This window comes from Xenopus tropicalis, chromosome 1 (assembly GCF_000004195.4).
Source record: "Xenopus tropicalis strain Nigerian chromosome 1, UCB_Xtro_10.0, whole genome shotgun sequence".
Lineage (NCBI taxonomy): Eukaryota > Metazoa > Chordata > Amphibia > Anura > Pipidae > Xenopus > Xenopus tropicalis.
In genome coordinates this window covers 181,543,034-181,553,919 of record NC_030677.2, presented here as the reverse complement: position 1 = coordinate 181,553,919, position 10,886 = coordinate 181,543,034, and the positions used below count along the sequence as shown (strand labels likewise).

General features: G+C 41.8%; 1 protein-coding gene across 1 annotated transcript; it reads right to left on the bottom strand.

The window, feature by feature from the left end:
* Nucleotides 1-2,123: 2,123 nt before the first annotated feature.
* On the bottom strand, nt 2,124-5,553 carry rps23 (ribosomal protein S23). The gene is made up of 4 exons (NM_001011499.1): nt 5,535-5,553; nt 4,281-4,440; nt 2,684-2,804; nt 2,124-2,311 (listed from the first exon to the last, which is right to left on the bottom strand). Exons 1-4 carry the CDS (start codon nt 5,536-5,538, stop codon nt 2,165-2,167), a joined length of 432 nt encoding a protein of 143 aa, NP_001011499.1. The 5' UTR covers nt 5,539-5,553; the 3' UTR covers nt 2,124-2,164.
* Nucleotides 5,554-10,886: the final 5,333 nt, after the last annotated feature.

Genomic DNA, 10,886 nt, shown 5'->3' with positions numbered 1-10,886 from the left:
AGAGACAATAATCAGTAAATGATCTCCATTGTCTATTTTAGTAGCCACGACAAGTAGCTGCTACTAGTAGCTCCATGTGTCACACAGAACTTCTAGTAGCAGCTACTTGTCACAGCCACAAAAATAGACAATGCTGATCATTTCCTGATAATTGCCTGTGTGTTTTAGCAGAGACAGTTCTCCATAGTTTCTGTGACAGGGTATTTTCTGGGTAGCCATGACAAGTAGCTGCGTGTATTTTCACCCTAAAAGATTAATTACACCAATGAGCAAGCACTAAGTTACAGGGCCACAACAGCAAGCTGTGAAAAGTCATACTGACAAAAAAAAGCAACTTTTTCAAAATATTAATGTACATAAAGAGTTCCCCTATAAGTCATGTTTTTTGCTGATAGGGCTTCTTTTGTGAGTAATTGTTACTTGAAGCCCCTAAACCTGACTGTTCTGCCAACCTGACTGTCCCTTCCCAGCCTGTCAGTTACAGCTTCTAATGCTAACTGCCTACTGCTGCTCAAATATGGCAGCCCCCTCATAGAGGAACATGGGGGATCAGATAAATAATGTAAAGACATCAGGCAAATACTTTAAGGCAAAATCATAAATAGCATGCAAAGACAGTTATGATGGATGAAAAAAAAAGTTTTATTTCTGGAATCCGTATCCCTTTAAATACTATGTCTCCCATAAGGCTTTTAGTCTATACTTTTCTTGTTCCTTTTGCAAACATGAGGCTGATTGTAAAATTATTTTGTTGTGACTCTGATGTGGTTTTATTTTGTCCCAGCTCAGATTTACATACACTTGTGTCATCTTTGTTTTTACAGCCGCAACATTTTGTCCTATATCATAACAGTTTCAACTTATGGCAAACTTTATGCACTTTATGTAGTCTTTTCCCTTTATATACCCAGTTTCCTGCAAGATCCCCTGAAATGTGACATGAGATCTCAAACCTGAAGGATTTGGCACAATTGTTGTTGTGCGGGCTCATCGTTTCCCTTTGGTTCTGTGAAATATATGGGACCCCTAAATAGTGTGTCCAGATAGAGTAGCACTTATCTACATATACACAGAATTTTAAACTCCTGTAGGCTTATACCACATGGGCCTGATAGCTTGTGTTTAACCACAAACCAAGAGCGAATCAGCCCCAATACTGGCAGCCACCTTTCCCTGTGGCTGGAACCATTGCGTTGGCCCAGATGTAGACACTCAGCCGATTTCTTCTCTTTTAAACTTTCCTATTTTTTTTCATCCCTGTCCATGTATGATGTAAATGCAAGTTGCAGGTCTGGGTTTCATAATGTCTTAATGAATTTAATGAACTTAATGAAAAGTGGGAGGTATGAAATGGTCCCTTGAAAGCCCAAATTAAAGGGGGAGAGGTAGTTCACCTTCACAAAACATACAGCATGATTTATAAGATTGGCAATTACGGCTTGGCCAACTTACACCAGTCTCTCCAGCTCAATACTTTTGACCCATTGTTTTCAACCAGTACACAATAAGGACTTCAAAATATAAATATATGTAAAAAGTTCCCTATAGGTCATGTTGATCATTTTTTGCAGATAGGGCTTCTTAATTACGTAATTGTTACGTGAAGTTCCTAAGCCTGACTGTTCTGCCAACCTGACTGTCCCTTCCCAGCCTGTCAGTTACAGCTTCTAATGCGAACGGCCTTCTGCTACACAAATATGGCAGCCCCCTTATAGAAGAACATGGGGGGGAGGGAATCAGATAGGGAATTGGGCAAATACATTTATACTAAAATTCTAAAGAGCATGCCAAAACAGTGTTATTATAGTTGTAAAAAGGGTTTAACTTCTGGTGTCCGTAAATTTTAAGATTTACTGCAACAGTCAACAACTGAGGAAGGTAACATGCAAACTGCTTTATTTCAAGTCAGTTGACTTTTACTATAGGAAAATTCCCTTTATACACAAGTGGTTGGCAAAAAGGCAGTGGGTTACTGTCCGTTCTTTCCCTGTAGCCACAGAAACCAATATGCAATAAGCCCAGGCAAATCCAGCCATTTTTGCACACTAATATTTCCCAGGAACATGCAGTGACATTAGAGACACTTGTGCCACAACTCGTACCAATAACACACTTACACTATGTGTGTGAAAAGATGTTTATTAAATGTCTTTTCAATCCATGTCTATGATCTTGGTCTCTCCTTCTTTCCTTTGTACAAGGCCAGCAGGGAGACATTGGCTACTTTAACCACCTTGAATCGGACACCAGGAATATCACCAACGGCATGACCAGCACGTCCAAATCCTGCCACCAGAACCTCGTCGTTTTCCTGCAGATTAGGGGAAATCATCAAGTCAATGCGGAAATGTAGAAAGTACTCAGCAACCATAGTGTATAAAAGTCAATAGCTTTATGAAGATGCTTTTAACATTCAGTAGATGCTGGACCTGGGTTTAAAACACATATACTGGAAGAATTTACAACTCAATTCAAAAGCACACACTGCCAGTTCAAGTTTATATCATTAAAATAAACCCTAGTCTCACTACACAATTTTTAGCCCAAGAATTTAAAATTGTATTCTGCCCTAATACCATAATACTAAAAATCAGATTACTGGCAAGCTTTTATTCACTGTAACGTTGGGGTATAAACAGGTATCCTATTCTGGACATTCCCTTGATTTACAAGTTCAGCTTACCTCAATAAAATTCAGACAACCATCGTTTGGTACGAATGCAGTGATTTTCTTGCCGTTTTTGATCAGCTGCACTCTGACGCACTTCCTGATAGCAGAGTTTGGCTGCTTAGCCTCTACACCGCTAAAGAGAAAGAAAAAGGATGTGTTGGATTATCTTGCTCACATCTGATACATACCGAAAAGATCACATCAAAAACCCAACCTAAATATATTTGAGCAAAACTGTTTATTATATCTACCTGCCTGATTAGAACTCATTTAAAGACTTCCTTTGCTAAATTTCTGCCATCTGGTCTTCATTTTGTGCAAACTGCTCATTAAATGTATATAACAAAGCAATAAGCACCCTTATGTGTGCACTTAGGTCATTTGACTATTTAGGAAAAAAAAAACAAAAAAAAAAACACTATTTTAACAGGATGGAGTCACTGATCATAATTTTATTAATACTTATTAAACAAAGCCCCGGGTCAACCTTTATTTAGTGTCCAGATTTAAAACAAAAACTTGTCATTATAAAGAAAGAAAATGCAAGGAAATAACACTGCCATTCAATGCAAATGATTTAGCTTCAAACAAAGTCCACTTACTGTATAGCAACAACTATCTTTTACTTTTAGGGACATGCCAAATTATGGAAATGGATAGGAATTAAATCTTGATTACAAATCCAAATTTGATCAGAGCATTGTAACAAATACTGGTACTTATAAAGGAGATTCCTGATGCTTTCCCTGGAACCTTTGTCAGCAGCTGCTACAATAAAATGCTCTTACTATAAGCCTTAGGAAAGTATATTTTCTAGATCTCATGAGCAGGGCCTTCATCTAGTGTTCTGCACTGTGCTATGGAAACTACTGACAAAATACAGTGTTAGCCTAGAACATCCCAGAGATCTACTGGCTGGTCCAATCTCTGCTGGTTAAAAGGTGAATGTAAAACAGCACTCCCTTATGGACATAATTTATACTTTTTTTTTTTTTTTTTAAAATACATGACCAGTTAAGACACAGTAAAATGAGTTCTATATCATAAATGGATTTAAATATACCTTAATATACACTTAAAGGTCTACTTATCTCACTAAAAGATGCTCTGGTTTAAGCATGACCCAAAGCCAGATCCATTACCAGACACCTTGTGGGCAGCTAACAGGTGTTTTCTTTGCTAGAATCTATTCATATTAGCGGAAGAGAGAAGATGATGAGCCAGGCCAAAAGGGAACTGTAACAATGGCTTGAGAATTAACGCAGAGGAGAAATCAAGAGATGCATCCCTCCGAAGTACTTCCAGGCCTCCACACAGGGCTGAAAATACAGCCCCACGCTCAGTCACTGGACCAGCTTCAAACTGAAGCACAGAAAGGTGTCTCAGAGCAAGGGCAGCACTTGTAAGGATGTAGTTAAGCAGAATGTCAGATAAAGATTTAAAGGCTCCAAACATTCGCTTACTTTTGACATCACAGGAGCTCAAGCAGATAAACTTTAACCCAAAAGTACAAACTTGTATGAACCAATTAGTTTAGGTACAGTTTATGTGAGTTACCAGACTGCAGGTGAGTCTAATAGCACAGGTGTATATATAAGAGCATACTTACACTTTTTCCAGGACAATTCCTTTAGCATGAGAAGCACCTCCAAATGGGTTGGCCTTCAGAGCGGTTCCCAGATGGGCCTTCTTGTACTGCTTATCATGCCATTTTTGCTCACGGCGGTGGTTGCGGAGCTTTCTTGCTGTACGAAGACCACGGCACTTGCCTAAAACACGCATAAAAGAACATAACTATAAGTTAGAATTACATAAACAACATTATGACCTAAAACCAAAGCTTAACCAATGCCTATAAAAGTTTATACTAGTGCCAAGATAACACTGTAGAACCTTGAAATATGCTACAAGAGAAATGTAATGTTAACCTAAATATATAGCCCCAAATATTGTCCCAAAATGCGTCCCAGCAACATATACTATATATACTTTGCGTTGACCATCTAATTCAAATGCTTCACCAGAGCGTTTACTTTCCCTTTGAAATTACTACAGTAATCTAGTTTGCAGTCACTAGGTGCTTTTTTCTGAAATTATTTTGTTTTTTTTCACCGAAAAAGCATGCTTTCATATTTTTGGCTCCACGTACATTATATATATACCTGCAACGTCGGCTTCAGTGCATATTACTATGAGAATGCTCAGATGATGCATTCCACCTTTAACTTAATAAAGCAACAAGGGAAACTTCCAAAAGCCATATTTTACCCAAAACAGTTTATGTTTATTAGCAGAATATAATATATATAATAATATACAGAATATTGCACTTTGCAAATTGCAGCCACCATGTTAGTTCCACTGATATTCAATGGTTAATTCAAATGTTAATGATAAGCAATATGTATAAGTTATATGAGACACAAATATAAAATTCAAAAAGATGTAACTAATATTTGTATTGATGGCTGGAAGTCGTATAATAGCCCAGGCGGGTTGCAGTTCAACAACTACAGGAGGATCACAAATCGGACCTCAAATATCCTTTGGAATATAAAAAGCCATCCCGCCCCTCGCCTTCTTGGCAGATACGAGGGCCCAGGCCGCTCTCTCCCTCCCATACAAGCCCCAGGCGCCTTTTTGTTGCCATATGAGCTATATAAAGCAATGAGGTAGCCGTGAGCATGGCGCTGCGCCGCATGTAGGGAAGCGCCTCATTACTGAGTCACAGCCACATTACTGACTCCTTATCAGCCCCCAATCCGCGCCCAGGGGCAACTACAGAGCGCTACAGGCCAGCTAGCGCCATCGGAGCCCCCCAACGGGCGCAAAGAAGGGCCCCACTCCCCAGAGCTTCACTCACCCATCTTGACTGTGTCAAGGCCGACTGCGGAAAGAGCGAATCCCACAACCCACCGGGAGACACTGCTTCACGCAGGACCCCGCCTTAGCTGTCTATGTTGCTGCCTGTGCCGAGGCGAGCGATATTTTCATGTTGTATCTTTACAGTCTATGTTTACAGTAAATCTACAACGTTATTGCTATGCGAGCATATTTATAATCATTATAATATAAATAGACAGACTGACATGAGCTAAAATTGATTTTTATGCTGGCAAATAGGTGTCCCTAAAAGACTACAACTCCCATGATGCTGCAATGCGAGTGTTTTAATATTTTACTTTTCGTGACGTAATTTCCCCTTCTTAGCGATGTGGTTGCGGCGTGTGTTTAGTGTTGTATGCGAGTGTGGGAGCTTAGAATCGTTTATACACTAACCTTATTGTATAATATGTAATGTGCCCGACTGTGACGGAGATTGAGGGGCAGATTTATCCATATGAGAGTTTAGAGCTTAATAGGTAATAACTCACCTTTGCTATGGCATTTTTAGAAGCATATTTATCAAATGGTGTATTTCACCCATTGTTAAATACACTTCTACAAATCCCATAGGAATGAATAGAATGTGGGTGAGTTTTTATGTATTAAGCTCCAAACTCACATTTTGATAAATCTGCCCTAAGTGTTACCTGCAGCTGAATTCCTATACAGTCCCTGAACTTTGTGGTGGATTTTATATTTGTATATAAATATATGGATATATTTATTTCATTATAACCCAAAAGATACAAGGCAGTTAGAAGTCATTGTGAGGTTTCATATAATATTCTATATTTTTATATTGATATAATCATATATTCATATATGCATGTGTAACCCCTTTTTGGCTAAAAAGCACTTTCAATACCAGGCTAAGGTTATAATGAGCATGGGGGACATTGGGACTCTTCTTTCAAAGGAGGGTATGATTTGTGCAGAGAATGGCAGATAATGGAGCTGAGGTTGTGGTGTGACTACAACTCACTGAGGCTGTGTGGTGTAAATGTATTAAATAGGACGCCAGAAGGTTCTTGATGAATAACGGTAGAATGATTTATTGTCACAGACAATGTTGAAGCAGGGTCATACTCACAATATTCGAGACAGAATATCACAGTGGTTAGTGGCAGTTGTGAAATACAGAAACACTGCAGCACCATAGCGGAGATCGATAGGGCTGATAGCCAGGAGTCCCAAGGGTGAATACCTTTTACTGGACCGGATCCCTACAGCCAACTTTGGTTCAGGGGTTAATACTAGCCTGATACCTGTGTCTTAACTGTGGTCCCTACAGCAAGGCATACAGAGCCTGGGATAGGTAAACCCTTAATCTCTCCTATGTTGGAGCCACAGCTGCTCTTTCTAGATAGCTCTAACTACGTCACACTCCTAGAGCGTGCTATAACAGAGTTAATATTACCACTTCACTTCACCTCATTCACGGGGCCCTGTCCCCGACTTCACTAGAGTACAGAGGGCTACTCTAGGGCAGGTGGCTTTACTGGGGCCTATTCTGATCCCAGGCTCAATGGATTTGTTCTTTGAGATTCAGAAGGCAGCCAAAGAGGAAGCCACTCCTCCTTGCTAGACACTTTATCAGTCTGCAAGGGGAGTGGTCATCCTAACTAACCCAATGGGCATAGAGCAAAACTATAAATTGTCACAAAGGCTTCTGCCCAGTAACAAGGAGAACTATGTGAAGAGTAGGGATTCACTCCATAGGGCATTTAACCCTACGGGGCACATTTACTAATCCATGAACGTCCGAAAAGCGTCCGAATGCGTTTTTTTCGTAATGATCAGTATTTTGCGATTTTTTCGTAAATTGTTGCGACTTTTTTGTAGCCGTTATGGCTTTTTTGTAAATTGTCGCAACTTTTTTGTAGCGTTACGACTTGCGCAAATTGTCGCGACTTTTTCGTCGCCGTTGCGCCGAGTACGAAAGTTTCGGATTCATTCAAGCTTCAGTATCGTGACTTTCCTTGGGCCAGGTTGGAGCTGCAGAGTGCCATTGAGTCCTATGGGAGACTTTCCTTGGGCCGGGTTGGAGCTGCAGAGTGCCATTGAGCCCTATGGGAGGCTTTTCTTGGGCTGGGTTGGAGCTGCAGAGTGCCATTGAGCCCTATGGGAGACTTTCCTTGGGCCTGGTTGGATCTGCAGAGTGCCATTGAGCCCTATGGGAGACTTTCCTTGGGCCTGGTTGGAGCTGCAGAGTGCCATTGAGCCCTATGGGAGACTTTCCTTGGGCCGGGTTGGAGCTGCAGAGTGCCATTGAGCCCTATGGGAGACTTTCCTTGGGCCGGGTTGGAGCTGCAGAGTGCCATTGAGCCCTATGGGAGACTTTCCTTGGGCCGGGTTGGAGCTGCAGAGTGCCATTGAGCCCTATGGGAGACTTTCCTTGGGCCGGGTTGGAGCTGCAGAGTGCCATTGAGCCCTATGGGAGACTTTCCTTGGGCCGGGTTGGAGCTGCAGAGTGCCATTGAGCCCTATGGGAGACTTTCCTTGGGCCGGGTTGGAGCTGCAGAGTGCCATTGAGCCCTATGGGAGACTTTCCTTGGGCCGGGTTGGAGCTGCAGAGTGCCATTGAGCCCTATGGGAGACTTTCCTTGGGCCGGGTTGGAGCTGCAGAGTGCCATTGAGCCCTATGGGAGACTTTCCTTGGGCCGGGTTGGAGCTGCAGAGTGCCATTGAGCCCTATGGGAGACTTTCCTTGGGCCGGGTTGGAGCTGCAGAGTGCCATTGAGCCCTATGGGAGACTTTCCTTGGGCCGGGTTGGAGCTGCAGAGTGCCATTGAGCCCTATGGGAGACTTTCCTTGGGCCGGGTTGGAGCTGCAGAGTGCCATTGAGCCCTATGGGAGACTTTCCTTGGGCCGGGTTGGAGCTGCAGAGTGCCATTGAGCCCTATGGGAGACTTTCCTTGGGCCGGGTTGGAGCTGCAGAGTGCCATTGAGCCCTATGGGAGACTTTCCTTGGGCCGGGTTGGAGCTGCAGAGTGCCATTGAGCCCTATGGGAGACTTTCCTTGGGCCGGGTTGGTGCTGCAGAGTGCCATTGAGCCCTATGGGAGACTTTCCTTGGGCCGGGTTGGAGCTGCAGAGTGCCATTGAGCCCTATGGGAGACTTTCCTTGGGCCGGGTTGGAGCTGCAGAGTGCCATTGAGCCCTATGGGAGACTTTCCTTGGGCCGGGTTGGAGCTGCAGAGTGCCATTGAGCCCTATGGGAGACTTTCCTTGGGCCGGGTTGGAGCTGCAGAGTGCCATTGAATCCTATGGGAGGCTTTCAAAATCTTGCAAAGTCTGAAAGTTTTGCCCGCCGTTTACGTGCGCTCAATACGAAAACGTAGCAACAATATACGCGCAAGTCGTAACGGCTACGAAAAAGTCGTAACGGTGACGAAAAAATCGCAAAAAATCCGAAAAAGTCGCAAAATGTTCGTTTCCAATCCGAATTTTTCCCATTCGGATTCGTGGATTTGTAAATGTGCCCCTATGGGTCCCTACACATGTATTTTGATAACTTTGGTACACTTTGATGCTTAGCATATTATACTCCATTTTAGAAATGTATCTCCATTTTGTAACAGCAACCAGCAAGGCTTGAACATCCCATAATAGTTGTTTTTCCCAAATAGTACCCTTGCACAGCTTGCACCTTACGAAATATATTCCTTGAAAAACAAGTTAATCTTATCTATGCACTGACGCATATTCTACTCCTTGTGTCCTCTTTAAAATTCCTGTCTCGCATTAGCCATCCTTAAAGGCCATCTCTGAAGCTAACAAGGTAGGCCATCTTTTTTGAAGCTAATGAGGTTCTACTCTATTTTTTTTATAATGATTCCTTTGTATCTGCACGTACACAAGGGGGCACATTTACTAATCCATGAACGTCTGAAAAGCGTCCGAATGAGTTTTTTTCGTAATGATCGGTATTTTGCGACTTTTTCGAGTGCTCAATACGAAAAAGTCACGACAATTTGCGAAAGACGTAATGGCTATGAAAAAGTCGCGACAATTCACAAAAGTCATAATGGCTATGAAAAAGTTGCGAGAATTCACGAAATTTGTAATGGCTAAGAAAAAGTCGCGACAATTCACGAAAGTCATAATGGCTATGAAAAAGTCACGACAATTCACGAAAGTCATAATGGCTATGAAAAAGTCGCGACAATTCACAAAATTTGTAATGGCTATGAAAAAGTCGCCACAATTCGTGCAAATCGTAACGGCTACGAAAAAGTCGCAAAAAATACGAAAAATTCGCAAAATGTTCATTTTCCAATCCGAATTTTTCCCATTCGGATTCGTGGCCCCAAGGGGTATAAAAACTATGATCACGTAAGAGTAAACTGGACAAGTTTGAACTTCCATTGTGGTTGTGTCCTTCTTGTCCCCATATACGCCTTTATCCTAGCAGGAGAGCTCCCACGGATTACTACATTTACAGTTTGCGGTCAGAACCCTAACAGTCATCAAGCAGTTCCATTAACATATTTGGCTGAAGTGCTTTTATACAGGTCACAGAACTCTAAGGTGACCTAATATATTCATATAGTGGGTATAATTATTTCTTCAGGATATTTTTAATCAGTTGTGATAAGTGGCAATAACAAATAATGAAAACAATAATTGATTAATATACTGTAGTGGTTATTTATGGCTCTGCTGTTATATGGAATTAGGGTAGCCACTTTTTTCTAGAGAATAATACAGGCCTTATACTTTTAGCTATTAATAACATTGGCATCATGGATCATTTTTAATGCCCAGGCCAGTAGTATATTGGCCATAGGATAACCTTATATGGAGGATAACAAACCTGCACTGTAATTTGTTATAAGTAAAAGCCACCAAGGAGTATGTTTAGTACCATAGGGTTATGCAGCAGAGGCTTTTTCCTTAGGCATACCCATTAGGTGAAAGGGGTCACTTGGTTTCATGAAATGACAGTTGGGGGTTTATTGGTGTTTTTTTCCATATCCAGTAGGGATGCACTGAATCCACTTTTTTGGATTCAACTGAACCCCCGAATCCTTCAAAAAGGATTTGGGCGAACACCGAACCAAATCCTAATAAGTATATGTTAATGAGGTTTTGGAAGTATTTGTGGTGAAAAATTTTCAACTGTGTACGTGACAAAAAGTCACATGATTTTTAGGATTCGGTTCTGCCAGGACCATGGATTGGGCCAAATCCAAATCCTGCCAAAAAGGCTGAATCTTGGCCGAATACCGAACCGTATCCTGGACTTGGTGCATCCCTAATATCCATGTAACACCTTTCCAGAATATTTACTACTGCACCCATGGACATTAAAACCACTCCTATCCTTG